At 56.7% G+C, this 16,338-nt stretch overlaps 1 protein-coding gene and 1 long non-coding RNA gene across 4 annotated transcripts; one reads left to right on the plus strand and one right to left on the minus strand.

Annotated features, from left to right (window-relative positions):
* Positions 1-1,689: 1,689 nt before the first annotated feature.
* On the minus strand, positions 1,690-14,557 carry INSYN1 (inhibitory synaptic factor 1). Of its 3 annotated transcripts, XM_054239417.2 has the most exons (3): positions 13,311-14,557; positions 12,179-12,903; positions 1,690-2,514 (listed from the first exon to the last, which is right to left on the minus strand). In XM_054239417.2, exons 2-3 carry the CDS (start codon positions 12,332-12,334, stop codon positions 1,789-1,791), a joined length of 882 nt encoding a protein of 293 aa, XP_054095392.1. In that variant the 5' UTR covers positions 12,335-12,903; positions 13,311-14,557; the 3' UTR covers positions 1,690-1,788. The 3 variants fall into 3 exon arrangements, with proteins under 3 accessions (XP_054095392.1, XP_054095394.1, XP_054095393.1); XM_054239419.2 differs by lacking the exons at positions 12,179-12,903; positions 13,311-14,557 and having other exon boundaries at positions 1,690-2,344; positions 2,440-2,507; XM_054239418.2 differs by lacking the exons at positions 12,179-12,903; positions 13,311-14,557 and having other exon boundaries at positions 1,690-2,348; positions 2,440-2,507.
* On the plus strand, positions 6,242-8,793 carry LOC118144820 (uncharacterized). The gene is made up of 3 exons (XR_004729609.2): positions 6,242-6,342; positions 8,017-8,138; positions 8,586-8,793. It is a non-coding gene; the product is annotated as an uncharacterized LOC118144820 (long non-coding RNA).
* Positions 14,558-16,338: the final 1,781 nt, after the last annotated feature.

Consider the following 16,338-nt stretch of genomic DNA (forward strand, 5'->3'; position numbering starts at 1 on the left):
ATCACTGGCCATCTGGATTGGGGCCACCTTGAACACAATGCATGTCCAGTGCCTTCAGTCTGTCAAGTGCTTTCACAGTCACCATCTCGTTGGAGCCCCACAGCAGCTGGTGAGGTAGGTGAAGACTACCAGACCCATTATATAGAGGAGGTAGATAGGCTCAGAGAGGCAAATGGACTTGCCCAAGGTCACACAGCTACTAGCTAGCAGAGCCAGGCACAGCCTGGAAACCACTTATTCATGGGGGCAGAGTAGCACAGGCTTTGTGGCAGGTACTGAACTACTCTAAACCTCAGTCACCTCACTTGAAAAATGGGGACAGGCTGGGGCACAGTGGTTCACGCCTGTCATCCCAGTACTTTGGGAGGCTGAGGTTGATGGATCACTTGAGGTCAGGAATTCAAGACCAGCCTGGCCAACATGGTGAAACTTTGTCTCTACTAAAAATACAAAACTTAGCCAGGTATGGTGGTGCGCACCTGTAGTCCCAGCTACTCTGGAGGCTGAGGAGGGAGAATCGCTTGAACCCGGGAGGCAGAGGTTGCAGTGAGCCGAGATGGCCCCACTGCACTCCACCTGGGTGACAGAGTGAGACTCCATCTCAAAGAAAAAAAAAAAAAAAAGGAAAAAGAAAAATGAGGATAATAATTCCTGTCTTATTGGGTGAGCGTGGTGACTAAATGAGATGATGCTATAAAAATGTATTCAGCATAGAAGCAGCACGGAGATCTGCTCATTAAATGTGGGCAATATAACTGTGATTATTATCCCAAAGATATTCAAATGCTGTCGCTGTGCTGGCCACGCCCCAGATGAAGCCCTGGGGCCTCTACGCTGTAACCTCGTCTTTGTTCAGGACCTGCTGAGGTGGGCTTGGGAGCTGGGGGTGAGAGGTGGGCACAGAGTGGGACCACTGGACTCCTTTCCGAGAATGCCCACCTGCTGAAGGCAGCCAGGAGCCTGTCTATGGCCCTAATTTGTAGCCCTATAGAAGTGGCTGCCTACTTCCTCACACAGAGCTCAGGTCTGCTTAGGGCCATGCTGGCTGAGGCTTTGCCCTGAGTCTTTGGTCTTGATCTCAGGACCAGGCTGAGAATGGGAGCTGAAAGGATTGGGAGGAGTCCAGACCCTCCAAACAAACCCCTGCCCAGCCCAGGTGATCCTCCAGGCTCTGTGGATGCCCAGCGGCCCAGCATGGAGGCCAGCTTGCCATGCCTCTATGTCCCAGGCAACCCTAAGATGGAAGGGGGTGAGGCAGGGCTGTGTATACCCAGGCAAATCTGCCTTGGAGTAGAAGGATGGTGGGTGCAAGTGATGCAGGGTCTAGCCAGAGGGATGCCACCCCCAGGCCCCCAGACCCGCAGTCTCCAAACCAGTCCGACTGTAAGCCCTGACCTAAAGGGACACCACTCCCTTTAGAGCCTGCCTCCTGCCGGGGAGTCCCCTCCAGCACATGGCCCTGGCCAGCAGCCAGACTCCACCACAGAGTTCAGTGGGTAGGAAGGGAGGACCAGACCTCCCATCAGATTTACATACTTTCAGACACCCCCTTCAGGAGCCCTGCAATGAGAAGGGAGGGAGGGAGGAAGGGCAGTCCTGGCCACACTTCCTGGGACCTAGGAGGCCAGTGGGCATCTTCATGTCTAAGAGGAGCTCTGTGAAAGCTCTGGGGCCTGTGGGGCCGGATCCTTAGTGTTTTTAAATTTTATTATGACTTCATTTGTTTAAATATATATATATATATTTATAGCTCTATGTGCCCACCGCCCCCGGCCCCCTCCCCAGCCCCTAGTTTTTCCCCCTGGCTTTCTGTCTAGTGGCCGTGTAGGGCAGCACCGTCTGCGTGCTCTTGTCTGACACTGTCTGGGTGCTGCTGTTCCTCGTGACCCTTCGAGTCTGTTCGGGGGCCAAGGCAGAGCCTGAGCGGCGGCTGGTCAGTGGAGAGCGCCATGACTTGTAGGGGGCTGGGGAGGGCTTGTGGGGGCCTGCATGGGCCTCTGTATGGACAGGCTCGGGGGGCAAGCCCACCTCCTCCTCCTCGGCCTCCTGCTCACCGTCCCCCTCCTCATCGTCACAGCACAGAGCATGGTAGAGCACTTTGTCACTGAACCGCACCCTCTCCCGCGTCCCTGGGGTCCGCTGGGGCAGCTGGCTCTTCACCGTGGGGCCAGCGCCGAAGGCCTCCTCGCTGGAGGAGTCTGGGGTCTCCACTCGTGGCCCATTGGGGATGGGCGTGCCACCATTCATGAGGCGGTAGTCAGGGCCAGCCCCTGGCCGAGTTGACTCAGGACCGTCCACGGAGTCCGAGGGGGTAGAGACGTCCAGGAAGGAACAGAACTCCCAGCTGTCTGAGAGGATATCGGCTGTCATGAAGTCCAGGTGGCCCAGGTCAAAGGGGCCGCCCACGCCCGCCTTGTCACTGCTAGAGGTGCTGCTCACAGTGGCCGTGGTCCAGTCGTCTGGCTCCAGTTCAAAGTCGAAGTCTGAGGTTAGCTTATCGATCTGGCTCACCACCTGACCAGGGAAGGGGAGAGGAGATGAGAGGGGCCGGGGGGACCTTGCATCAGCCAGGTATGAGTGTGTTTCCGCCCCATCCCTGTAGACCCCCTGGCTGGCGAGTGTACCAGACAGGGGAGAGTCTGTAGGACAGTGACTGGTCTGGAGGTCATAGGTTTGTTTGCCCTGTGGAGGGCCCAAGTCAGACCAGGCTGGACAGAGCTGGTTCCAGCCCTTCCCAGAGGTCTGTTTAGCACTGTTCAGTTCCTGGGGGAGAGGAAACTGCTTTCCAGCCCGGTACACCGTCCATTCACTCACCTCTGTCTCTCAAACACAGCACCTGCTCTGGGGGCAGCCCTAGTGATCAGGGACTAATCCTCCTTAGTTTGAGAGGGGGCCATTTCAGAGGGGCTGAGGCCCTCCAGCAAACCCATTCCACAAAGAGTTAAGCAGCCCACACACCCTCAGAGAAGAAATACTGTGGGTGATCACAAGGAAGACCCCGCGTGGGCTTTCTAAAGCATCCTGGACCAGTCCTTGCAGCTGGCCCGTGACTGTCACCCCTGGGTCTCCACCATCCCTCGGGGCAAGAACACCAGGTGAACAGCAGTGGCTGGCTGGGTCCTCCCACCTCCACCCCCATCTCCCAGAACCTCCTCACTCCTTCCCCTTCTCTGCCCACAGACAAGTGGAGATCAATCCTGGCTTGTCAGGAGAAGGAATAAAGCAAGCATTATTTGATAAGCAATAAAGAAGCCATCTATTCTGGGCCCAGAGCTGCTTGTTCAATGCACTCAGGGGGCAGCTCAGCTGCGGAGGTCGCTGCACCCCGCCCTGCCTCGAATAAAGCGAAACCCTCAGCTTCTATACAGGCAGCCCTGTCTCGGGAGACTCTCTCGCCTGGGTGGCCACTGTCAGCACATACATCAGGGAGGAAGACCGTGGGGGAAAGAGGGATATCCAGTCAGAGACACAGAGACGGGACAGAGCAAGAGAAGGGAGACAGAAGATTCTAACCAAAAACAAAACAGAAAAACAATGAAAGCAAAGCAGGGAACCCAAGAGTCACAGTGACAGAGACCAGGAGATCCATAGTGAGTCATCCAGACCAGAGTCTGGCCCGCAGCGCTGCTCCAGCACTCTTCACCTGGGGTCAGGACAGGCAATTCATTCATTCATTCATTAAGTCCTTAATTCAACAAACATTTGCTGAGGACTGCTGCTGTCCAGGGATGTGCTAGGTATTTTGGCAAGGAATCGGGGTAGTGAGCGCCCCAAAATGAGAGGAAAGCAAGGACAGAAGTGATGGCCAGAGTGGCTTGGGCCGGTGGGAAGACTACTTGGTCAGGCATCAGGGGCTGGACGAGGGAGACCTGATCAACCATTTTTCCTCTCTCAGTCTCAGCTGGTCTGTCTGTAAGCGGAGACAGTGGGTGAACTAGTTTATTTCCAAGGTTCCTTCCACGTCTGAGATTCTAGACTCTGTTTACAGGAATGACTCTGAGAAGCTGCTTGGGTGCTGATGCCCAGGGATGGCCCCTCAAGCATGGCCCAGGCCAGGAGTGGGGAAACCGCTTGGCTGAGGCCTCCAGAAGAGCTAGAGGAATCAGGACATCTGGATTCCAGACTTAGCTTTGACCTCATTCTGTGTCTCTCTGGGCAGGTCACAGAACTTCTCTGGACCTCAACTTCATTCACCGCCAAGTGGGTATGACAGTCCCAACCAACCTTCATGAGCAACAGTGAGAAGGGCAGCAAAAGGGCTCTGCAGAGCACTGGGGATGAAAGTGACACCATCTCCCTTCTCTGAGCACCTCCCGTGCACCATGCTTTCGTGTGATCACCCCCACCCATGAGATCATTATCTCCTGTTTTACAGGTGAGGAGTCTGGAGCTCTAGTCTCTGGAAAGCTGAGATCCTCTCACCTCCAACAGCCCCCTGCAACACTGCACGCCGTCGTGAGGTGTATGGCTGCTGTGACTGCGGGGCCCCACCTCCAATCTGGCTACCTCTTCTTATGCTTCTCCCAGGATAACACCTTCCTGCACCAAAGGAAGCTCAGAGAAACTCCTATCCCCCAGAAGCCCTTGCTCACCCCAAGCTCCACCTAAGGGCTGGTAGGAGCACTGGCCTAGGGTAGGGGCCCTCAGACTTGAAGGTGCCTCAGCTCACTCTCCAGAGTTTCTGGTTCTGCAGGTCTAGGGTGGGGCTGGAGAAGGTATCTAGCTAATGTGCCTCCAGGTGCTGCTGCTGCTGGTCCAGACACAGGCTTTGAAAACCACTAGCTTAGGGTACTGGGGGATTTAAGCTGGGTGCAGACCAGCAATTCAAGGCATTGCTGGCTTCAGGAGAGTCCCCACCTCCTGCCTCCTCCAGGGCAGCTACGTCCTCAAATGAGACTCCCCTGATGAAGCCAGAGCTGTGGCGTTTGCTGCCGCCTGAGGGCGGGGGAGAATGCCGGTAGGAATTGGACTTGCATGACTTGGCTGTGACCTCACAGGTCAGCTGAGGCCAGGCTGGGCCCAGAAGCTGGATATCCTGATGCTTAGTGAGAATGAACACCATCGGGCCTCAGGCCCAGCAGCAAGAAGATCCAGGGTGCACCTGGCAGGAGCCCAAGCCTTCAGGCTAGAAGACTCCCAACCCAAGACGCCCTTCCTGTTCTTTATTAGTGCACCCCTCTCTGGTTCCAACCTGGGGGCATGGAGAAAAGAGAAAGAGGGAGGCCTGCCACCTCTTGGCTGAGACTTTAGGCAGATGATTATCCCTCTCAGGGGCTTGATTTCCTGTCCTGTAAAAGGAGGTAACACTCCCCTCCTCACCCAGGGTGATGAAAATTTAACAGATATGAATGTGTTTTACATTGCAGAATCAAGACAGCTAAACACTAAAGAACCTGGGCTCTGGAGCCAGACGTGGGGTCCAACCCTGGTTTCACTGCTTACCAGCTGTGTGCCCTTGGTCAGGTTACTCAATGTCTCTGTGCCTAAGTTTCATCATCAAAGGAGAATTCTAGTAATACCTACTTGAAAGGGCTGTAGTGAGGATTAGTGACTTAATGCACTTTGGACAGCATATGAAACAAAGCAGACTACCAACATCCGCAATGCCCCGTTGGGTGCTAATGTGACCTTGCTCCGGCTCAGGCCCAAGAGCGGTGGGAATTACTTCTGCACCAAAGGAATGACCCTCTGATGTGGGTCCAGTGCCTGTGGCAGAATAACGGGACATGCTGGGTGTTTCAAAACCTAGCACATGGACAGTACTTATTTTGTCCGAAGTAGGACTATCTCCAGAAAGAAAAGAACTAGCAGAGGTTCTAAAAGCCAACTGGCTATGAGGCCCACAGGCAAATCTGACCCAGTCTAGTAGGTGAGACAGGTCACAGCACTCAATGAATGACATAGTGAGGATGTGAAGCGGAAGCCGTGTGCCCGAGAGTACACAGCTTCTCTGTGGGGGACCTGGGTCAGTCCACAACCCCACTGCCCTTCCCTGGTACATGGTTTCCTGGGCCAATGTGAGGGCAGGTGTGGAGCAGGCCCTGCACTACCTGCCTCTCTGCTTTGGATGTCTTGAAATCTGTGATTTTTCCCTGAGATTTAATAATCATTTTGCCTACATGTAATTTGGGATTGTCTTGGAGTGCACGGAAATAATTATATACACAGAAGGAAAGAGAGGGGGAGAGAGAGAGTGGAGAGAGGAATAGAACCATAAAATCACAGAATCATACAACCTCCCAACCAGAAGGGATTGCAAGCACGGTTGAGTTCACCTGTCTCAATGTGCTTGCTGATGGGGACAACAAGGGAGACTGGAAGGAGCTGAGTTGAGACCAGAGGGTGAGTCTTGATGCCTGGGTATTGCACCTTAAGACCAAGAATGACCCAATATGGGGAGACCAAGAGGGACCCCTAGAGAGCAAGGGCAGGACTGAAGGCTGTGACAGAACCTGCAGGCCTTGTGCCAAAGGTGTCCCTAACCTCTGTCCTGGTCACAGCCTTAGAGCCCCTGGCTGAAAAACTGCACCCATCTAGTCTTCCCACTGATAGCAACTTCCCGCCCAGCTCTGGCTCCATGCTGCACCTAGGGAACTTTCTCATCAGCCAACAGGACCATGTTACCCCTCTGCTTCCAGCCCTTCCATGCTCCCCAAAATCCTAAGCCTCCCAAACATAATTCTCTACCCACCCCCTTTCCTCTCCAGCAAGCAGCACCCTGCCAGGCCTGCCTCCTCACCACCCCTACACATTCCACCAAGCTCACTTCTGCCTCTGGGCCTCACCTGATGCGCCCTCCCTCCTTTCCTACTTACTCTGTCATCACTTCGAGGAGGAAGCCTTCCCCAATCCCCAGCTGAGGTCAGGTTCCTTATGAAAGGCTCTCAAAGCACCCTGCACCTCTCCTTAAAATGTTATACATTATTTGTCGCTGCTACAATTGTGCACGTATATGTTAAAATGTGGCCGATGTCCGTTCCCCCACTAGACAGTAAACCCTACGAGGAGCAGGACTGGGCATCTTTGCTCACTGCTATATCCCCAGGGTAGCACAGGGATCGGCACATTCTGCAAACACAGCTGTTGGATGAGGGATGAGTTTTGAGACAGATGGCTTAATAAAAACTGCTGGGGGCTTCTTTTCTGAGGAAGAGTTCCGTAGTCCTGGACAACCCCATATTGCCAGACCCAACCCTCTCTCCAGCCCTGGCTGAGCCCCCTCTCTCTCCAAGGAAAGTCAGATTCCACTGAGCCATTTCTGTGTTCCTTAAGGCCCTAGAGCCAGGACTGAGGACCTGGAATCCCAGAACCAGCATCCTGTACCCCATGGATTCCCCACTACACCCCCTACCCTGCCCCACCTCCCCTTCCCTGACAAGCTGCCACCTCCTTCCCTCTCTCCCAGCTCCCCAAGGCAGCTGGTTACATAACTGGGGATTCTGCATTATTTATGACCACTGATTATTTTTTAATTCTGTGATTACGTTATTATCTTCCTGGGGGGGCTGTGGAGTTGAGGGGGGAGAGCGAGCTGACCATGATTCATGGCTCTCATCCTGCAATTTGGCTTAATTGGCCAGGGAGCTTCAGTAAATCTGTCCGGAGGAGGAGAAGGCAAAGGGAAAAGGGAGGAAAGGAAGGCGTGAACAAAAATAATAAGAAAAAAATCCGCGCAATTCTTGCTGAGCTGCGGGTGATGGAGCTGACCCACTTTGGCACAGCTCCGTGGTCCCCAGCCTCTCCTGCTCCAGCTGCTTCCTGGCTGGGCCACAGTTATCTCACACTTACACGGCCTGTGGCTTTCCCTGCCACCTTCAGACAAAGCCCCTTGCTGATGGGGCTGCACAACGAAATGGCCAGGAAACAGAATGCCAGGATGCCTGCTTCCTAGGCAAACCAGGTGGGGGATCCTCCAAGGCCACCCCAGGCTGGGAAAAGGTTGTGGCAACCCCTCCATTCTCCTGAGGTGTTTAGGCCAGGGTTGGCAACTGTGCCCTTACTTATATCCCACCCAAGAGTCACTGACGATGTGGAAGACACAGGTGGCATTAATGCAAGGGTCACAATTGAGCCTCCATGTTGAGTGACACCTCAGGGAGGGGAACACCAAGGAGGAGGAGGCCAAGCACCTGCTCAAGGTAAGTTCAATACCCTGCCCTTGGGAGCCTCTGGTGGGTGGTTAACGGCGGAGCAGTGGGGAGGCAGATTCCCACCCAGAAACATGACCAGCAGATTCCTGGAGAGTGTGGGATTCTCACTGAGAACGAATCCAAATTCCATGCCATGCCCTGCATGGCTCGATGGAATCTGACTCCCTGTTCCCTCTTTGACCTTTCCTCTGCTCCTCTCCTTGTTCACTGCCCTCCAGCTGTTCCAGCTTCCTCACAGAACCTGAATATGCCAGGCACACTTCCTCCTCAAGACCTTGGCACCGGCTGTGCCCTCAGCCTGGAATGCTCTTCCCCTAGATAGCCATGCGACTGGTATCCTCACTTCCGTGGGGTCTCCGTTCAAAGACCACCTTATTGGAGACCCCCTTCCTGCCCCCATACCTGCCACTCTCTATTCGATTTCCCCTCTGGCAGGAAGTGAGACTGCCGACTGCAGGAGAATCTAAGGAGCCCCAGCCAGGAGGCCAGGACATGGTCCTGCCCTCCCTGGTCATGGCTAAGAAGCTGACGTGATTCCAGAAAACAAGGCCATATGTGGAGCCGAGGAGCAGGCCAGCGTAGCGTAATTCATTAAAAACATCTCACAGGTACGGAGTGAGCTCCATGCCTATCATTGTGCTAAGTGCTTTGTATATGTCTCACTTAATTCTCACAACAACCCTGGGGTGGGGGTAGGGGAGGAGGCATAAAATGTAGGCTCCCCATGTTTACAGACAGAAAAACAGAAGCACAGAGAGGTAAAGTAACTTTCCCAAGTTCACACATCTCGGGAGAGGGTGGAGCTCGAAACTGAACGACAGGCATCTAGCTGCAGAGCCCCTGAGCTGTTCTGCATCTCTAAATTAAGATCTACAGAACTTTGTGGAGCTTAGAGAGCCTGCTGGGACTGGCCCAGTATCTTGGAGTATTGGGGAGCCTGGGAGAGATAAGGGCTAATTAATGATTGACCGTCATATCCCTCTGCAGCACAATTTTAGCTTTCAAAGCACTTTTACATTCCTCACCTCTCTTAATCCTTTAAAAGACTTTCCCCACCTATGGGATAGAACTTGCTCATCACCCAGGGAGCCAGTGGCAGAGCTATTGCAGGGGTTTGAGAGGGCGAGGGAGGTGTAGGAGAGGGAACTCCAACTCCTCTAGAAGAGTGAGTAGGTATTGACCACCCCCACTGCATGCCAAGCCCCAAATAAATCCTTGTAAGATCAGCGTGCAGTGCAAATCACCACATCCCAATTTCAGAGATGAGCAAACTGAGGCTGAGGGACTTGGGACGGAAGTGGTTTGGTGTCACTCATCTTTCAGTGAATTTCAGGCTGTAAGCTCCAGATGATGAGGAGGGTCTGCCATGATCAGTGGCATGGAGCGGGGGCTGGGGAGGGGGAGCAGCAGAAAGAGGAGGAAGATGGCCGAGGGGAAAAAAGCTAAGCCCTTCTACTCCGCTGGCCTTGTTCCTTCACCAAGCATCTGTGCAGCCCCCATCCCCAACAGTCTTGTATGTGACTCTAATCTCCACTTCTAAGTGCTTTGCCTGAAACAAGAACCCAGTTGGTGGGCTCTAAGCCGGTGCTGCCCAGGCCATGGGGTGATTTGAGGGAACAAGTGAGCGCCTCTCAACCTTGAGCCTACCCATGCCCCTGATGAAAAGAGGCTACACAAAGGAACTGAGGAGAGCCAGGTAGATTCAGCTTTACAGCTCCCTTGAAGAACCAAGAGCCAAGACCACAGGTTCCAGAGAGCAGGGAGGTTCCAACCCTTTTCTCTAGGCCAGAGTGTGGCACCCCCACTTGGTAACCTGATCCCCCACAAATCCCATCTCACAGGGAGACAGTGATGGCATCTCTTCTTCTGCCTGGGCCTCCCAGAGCTTTACCTACCTTCCTCCACACTCCCCTCTGTCCCTCACCCTGTGTCTAGACCCTGCCTGGGGGATGAGAGAATTCTGAGGCTTACCCACCCCCCCTCAGCTGGGTGCCATTGGCAGCGGGCAGGCAGTGGCATACGGGGTAGGCTCTGGTTGCCGTAGCAACCTGCCAAAGTCTTGGGTGGAGGCACATGGCCTACAGGGTGTGTGGGGGGAGGGGACTCATTTTTCTCTGTCCTGGCTTAGGCCTCTGGGCTGCATAGCCTGTGAACCTGGAGCTCTACTATTGGAAACATGGGGGCGGGTGAGTGTGAAAGGGAAGGAGAGGGCATCTAAAAGATCTGAAAATAAATCCGAGAGCTATTGCATCACAGATGAGCATCAGGGATCACCTCTGGAAGGCCCTTGTCAAAATGCAAAGAGATCCCCCAATAGCTCACCTGCTGAAACCCCAGAACAGGCATCAGGAACCCGAGTTCTAGGCTTACTTCTGCCACTGGTCAGCTGTATGACCTTAGACAAGCCCCTGTGGCTCTCTGGGCCTCAGTTTTTTCAATAGTAAATGGACACGGCTGGTCTGGGTTACCTCTACGGCCCCTTCAAGCTCTGGGTGGGTATGCTGAGGGGAGAGGGAAGGCAGGTGCCAGTTGGGAAAAGGCTGGGAGTTGTATCAAAGTTGACTCCCAGGCTTAGTCAATTCTGGCTCTTTGTAGCTACTTGCCAGGGCATAGGTCCCATGTCCCTGGCCAAGACAGACTTTGAACAGTTCCCATGGCTCTGATCTAAAATAAGATGGGGGCGGGAGGAGACTGTAGTGCCTTGGACCCAAGAGGTCAGAGGAGGAGGGGTTGCTAAGAGGCATCTGGCCTTTGACCTCCAAATTGTACTGTCCAAAGATGTAGAACCCAGACTATGGCCAGCCCAATGCCACCAACTTAGTCTGCCCAAAGCAACAGCCATTCACACCTTCTGAGATGGGATTTCTTGGCAGGCTCCCTGAGGCTGACCCTGGACAGCTCCTGTCCTGATATCTCTATACCTATCACCTACCCCATTCTGAACACAGTGCCTCAAGCAACCCCCTGCTCCTTGGCTCTCAGGCCAGGCTGGAATGGCACTCTGCCTACCATCACCCCACCTCTTCAGCCTTCCTAGATCCCCTATCCTTCCTGCACAGCTGGCCAGGGAGAGCCTGAGCCCATAACTCCAGCTCAGTCACTCTCCCTGCATCTCTGCAGGGACCCTGGTTACAAGGAGTTGAAATTTGCCTAAAGCCCACCTGGCTGGTATAATGGCACCCAGCGGGCAAATTCAGGCTAGCGGCTCAGAACGCTGGTCATGCATTTTGGACTCAAACGCAGCCCAGGGGGCAGGGCCGAGGACATGTGTACCTCATTACCCCAACGATGTGAGAAGCAGTAATTAAACTGAGCTCCACTTAGAAAGACAGAGAGGGGCACACACATCCCAACATTCTCAGTGGCTTTTCAGCCTTGGCAAAAATTCTTCAGAACAGTGGGATGAAGATGCTCATCCCCTTAGAGAAGATTCCTGCCTCTGCCAAAATATGCAAGGAACTCTGTTACCGACTACAGCACTCCCAGCACCATTCTTATCGCGGGACAAAGAGGACACAGCTGGCTTAAATTTTTCTAAGATCAAGGGTTCTCAGTATCTGTGTGATTTCTGCAGATAATGCTTTGAGCTGGGCCCCGAGCAGTGGGAACCACTTCAGCAGAACCATCTGCACTCTCCCAGGGCCCCTTGTGACCAGGTCAGAGTCTTGGAGACAGATGTGGGGTCAAGGGTCAGTTTAGGTCCCAGAAGGGTGTCTTCCATGCTAAGAAGCTGTAGTGGGATTCAGTCCTTACTAGCCATCTTGGCAGCCCTGCATGCTCACCCAGACCCACTGACACGCTGCTCAAGCAACCTCTGCAACACCAAGGCTCCTCCAGGCTTGTGGTCTGATGAGATTTTTAGCAAAGCGGATTTGGGGAAAGGAGAGCAAGGAGAAAGGAGGTCCCCAGTAGAGCAACACACGTGCATGCAGCTTTGCACACTCCAACACAGGTGTGAGTATGTTTTTGCGCCAAGCCCAGGAAGGCTGGCCTGGGGTCTGTCTGGTGCCGGCTCACCCCTCACTTACCTCCCTCAGCTCCTTGGCCACTTCCTTGAGCTCACGAAGGATGCCCTCAAGCTGCCCGATGACCATCTTCATGCGCTGTCGAATCCGCTCCCGCTCACCACCACTGCTGGGGTCGTCACTGGGCTGCCCGAGGTCCGGGGCCCCCCGAATGTTCATCGTTTACCACGTGGCCGCAGGCCTGCCCATACTCCCCCCAGCTGGGCACACGCTGTGTCTGCCTCCACGGAGCCCCCGTCGTCGGCTGGGCAGAGCTCCACATCTTAACGGCCCCCCAGCCCACCCTGGCCCTGGGCGGCCCTCAACCAGCCCCTGCCCCCTGCCACCCCGACTCCTCTGCCTCTGGGTGGGGAGTGGGACACCCAGAGTGAGACAGAGTCTGGCAGAGGGGGTCAAGGTGAGGACACAGGAGGGCAGGGGGAGGGACCTTGGGTCCCAGGAGTGGCCTCCAGGACTTGAAGTGCCTGTGGGTGTGCAGAGCTGATCTCTGCCTGAGCTTGAACAAAGAGGCAGGGGGATGACTCTGCAGGGACTAAGGGTAGGAGATGCCCTTGGGATGGGGGAAGGCAGCAGGGATCCCCTCACAACTCCTAGGCAGTTGCAAAGGCAGAGGTCTCTGGATGCAACTGACACCTGCAGAGGGATGTGGCCAGGGTCTTCCAGATGTGGAGGGGGCTCCAGTTATGGGCAGCTCTGGGGAGGAAGCTGGATTGGAAGAGGGCAACCCCCTGCGGAGAGAGCGAGCCTGGCGTCAGCCCTCCCAGGCTGCAGCACCAGCCGGCAATGCCGCTACCTCCCTCCTCTTGCCAGCCTGCACCCTTCCTAGCAGGAGATTTCTTTTTTCTTTGTGGGGAGGGGTGGTGGAGGCAGATGGTTTACAGCATAGCCCCTCCTCTAGAGGGAAAGGGAGGGAGCCCCCGGCTTTAGAAGCAGAAGTCCTCAGCCTGCTATGGGGCATCCTGGTCGTAGCTCCCGCCCCCCCCAACCCCCCTGCCAGGCCTGGCAAGGCTGGTTCACCAGAGGGCCTCTTCAGTCACCCATCCTCCCTCCTAGCGCCCCCAGGGTGCCCTCGTTCCCAGCAGACCCTCCCTCCCCCAGCCCCGCCTTCCCTCAGAACCCCCGCTTCTGGACTCACCGAGGGTGGGGGCACCGGCCTTCCCTCCAAGCAGCGTCGGGGGCCAAGCCCCAAGACGGGGTTGGGGGGCCCCCAAGGCTCCCTAGGGCGGGCTTCTCTCTCTGGACCCTTCGGCCCCTGGCCTCAGGGAGGTCCTCCGAGCCGTGGCCAGAGACATCTGGGCGGTGGGAGGGGGCGGGGCCTCCGCGCTCCAGGGAAGGGGGCAGGAAAAAACCTTTCTCAAGCCTCTCCAGGCTCGGGGTCGGGAATGAGCGAGGGTCCGGCGGATTCCGGGCTCCGAGGCCACAGGTGACCGGGGCGCGCGGAGGCCGAGGAGACGCCGGGCCGGTCCCAGCGCGTGAGCCAAAGTCGGAGGGCTGGGAGGGCGCCGGGATCCCCTCAGCCCACGCCCGGCATTCCCCGGGCTCGGCTCCGTCTGGGATCCGCTCTGTCCAGTCCAGATCCGCCGGGCCCTGGTTCCGCTGGGGTCTGCCCTGCCCTACCCGGCCCGGAGTGAGCTGGCACCGCCCGACGCCCGGGACGCGCACAGCCCGGACCCAGAACGTCCGCGCCCCGGCACCCCCGGCGTCCAGAGCGGCTGCGAGGGTCCGCTCAGCCCAGCGCTGCGGTCGGCCCTGGGCGAGATCGCTCCCACGGCTCGGTTAACGTTCCGAAAGGTCCGGAATCCGCCGGGTCCCTGGGGAGGGGCGGTGTCCGCCGCGGGAACCCCGTCTCCGCCGGGCCCAGCCGAGAGCGCGCGAAGCCGGGGGCCCGGCCGGGCTGGGTTCGGCGGCCCGGGCGCAGGCGGGAGCGGCGCCCGGCGGAGGAGAGGAGAGGCGGCGAGAAGAGGCGAGGGGAGGAGGCGCGGCGAGGGGAAGGGAGGGGAGGGGGCACGCGGCGGGCCGGGCCGGGCCGGGCCGGGGCGCACCGAGCTCGCAGCCTCCGCTAGGCTCCGCTGCCTCCCGCCCGCTCGCTCTCGGCTCCCGGCGTCGGCAGTCCCCGGAGGCCGGGTCGCCGCCGGTGGGGCAAACAGGCGCCGGGTCGGGGCTGGGCCTCCCTCCACCGCCTCGCCCTGCCCTGCCCCGCCGGGCTCCCGGGGCCTGGGCCCGCTCCCCGAGCGCCGCGGCGCTGCACCGCCCGCGCCGCGGCCGCCCCCGGCCCGGCCCGCCGCCCCCCGCCGGACTGGCCGCCCGGGCGGGCGCTGGCTTCCTTAAAGGCCGCCCGGCTCGCTCGGCTCTGCTCGCCTCGGCGCTGTCAGGGAAGGGGCCGGCCCGCCGCGCCGGGAGGGAGCTTTTAAAGCGACACACACGCCTCCCAGTCCCGAGGGCCGAGCGCGCGAGCCGGCGGGGGGGTGGGGGGAGGTTGTCTCGCCACGCAGGCGAAAGGGAAGGGTCTTGCTGGCGGGGCTGGAGGCGGACTGACCGGACCCCAAGCCTGCTGACCTGGGGCGCGGAGAGGCAGCTTTATGGGGACTTAGTTCCTTTCCCAGCTTTCTAGACACCCCCATTGCCCCTTCCCCTACTGCGCTGCCCCCAAGCTTCCCTTTAGGCTACGTTTCTCGCATCCAGACCCTCCCTTCTATCCCCTATGTAACTCAAACTCCCGACCCTGCCTGAAATCACATTAATTCAGAAAGCAGAATACTGCCAATCTTTCCTGAGCACTTACTGCGTGCCAGGCTCTGGGTGGGCAGGGCTGGGGGTAGGAGGCTGTCTTGGACACCCATCGTTTCCTTCAGCTATTCAACCACTGACTCATGTATTAGAGATCTTCTGGGTATCGGGCTCTGTGCTAGGCTCCGGGGCCACCGGAGCATGGAGCATTTCAGGCAGCTCACGGTTCCGAGACACTCCTGAGTCACAGCAGAGGCAAGTTCTGGAAGCAGTGTTAACTTCGGGGTAGAGAAGTGTGGGTTGGGGGATGGGGTGCAGCACAGACCAGGGCCTGGCAGGTTCTCCCAGGTAGGCAACCCTGGCGCTGAATCTCTAAGGAGGAGTAGGAGTGACTGTCAGTGTGGGGGGTGGGGATCAGCATTCCAGGCAGGGAGGAGGGTGGGAGCAAGGGCTCAGGAGCAGAAACGGGAAGAGGGGAGTTTAAGTCCACTGTGGCCTTTTACATACCGTTTTGGCTGTTCTGTGGAAAGTGGATTAGAGGAAGACCAGACCACAGAGAGTCTCAGAGACCATGCCCAGGAGCTTAGATTTTATCCCAGGCGGAGGGAGCTTTGACGTTGGGAGGAACCTATGCCTGCTTGCCTTCTCAGGAGATCCCTCTGGGGCATGGTGGATAGTGGGTTTGTGGGGGTGCCACTGTTGTGGGGGTGCCACCGAGACAGAACAGTTAGGATTCTGTTACAAGGCTGGCTGGGAGACAGTGGAGTTTATGAATCTATGTTCACCAGGGAGGCTGGGGCTTGAGAGTAATGTTTTGTTTGTTTGTTTGAACCATCATTAGAGGGGATGAGATGAACAGGGACACTGTGTGGAAGTAACCAAACAGTACTTCCAGGCTGGAACCTGGGAAAAGAGTCCATGAGTGACAGGGAGGAGTAGTTAAGAAGGAAGAAGAACTAGAAAGTGGTTATGTAGGCCCGGGGGAGGGAGTTTAGGAGAAGCAAGTGCTCATCAGTGTCAAAGCTGCAGGGAGTGGCTGAGAGAGAAGGAACAGAAAGCTTCCATTGGTCTTGATACTCAGGAGGCCACAGGTGACATGGCAGGGGCAACTGATTTGGGAGGGGAGAAGGCAACATGAGCCGAACTGTTGGGCCTCGAGGACTGTGTGCCCAACAGTGAGGAATAGGAGTGAGTACAGATGACACTTTCCAAAGTTCAGATGACAGGGAAGTAGAGATCTTGAACTAGAGGCAGAGGAGGGGTCAAGGGAGGTGGGGCTAGTTGGTGGTTTGAGGCTGGCCCATGGGGGGCTTGAATTCCGGCAACAGTGATGGTATTGTGGGTGCTAATACTGTTCCTTGGTCTCTGAGTTATCTTCATAGGGGGCTGCTGGAGGAACTAACTCCTGCTTCCTTGAGATTCAGCTCAGGGAGTGA

The sequence above is a fragment of the Callithrix jacchus genome, chromosome 8, assembly GCF_049354715.1.
Source record: "Callithrix jacchus isolate 240 chromosome 8, calJac240_pri, whole genome shotgun sequence".
Taxonomy (NCBI): Eukaryota; Metazoa; Chordata; class Mammalia; order Primates; family Cebidae; genus Callithrix; species Callithrix jacchus.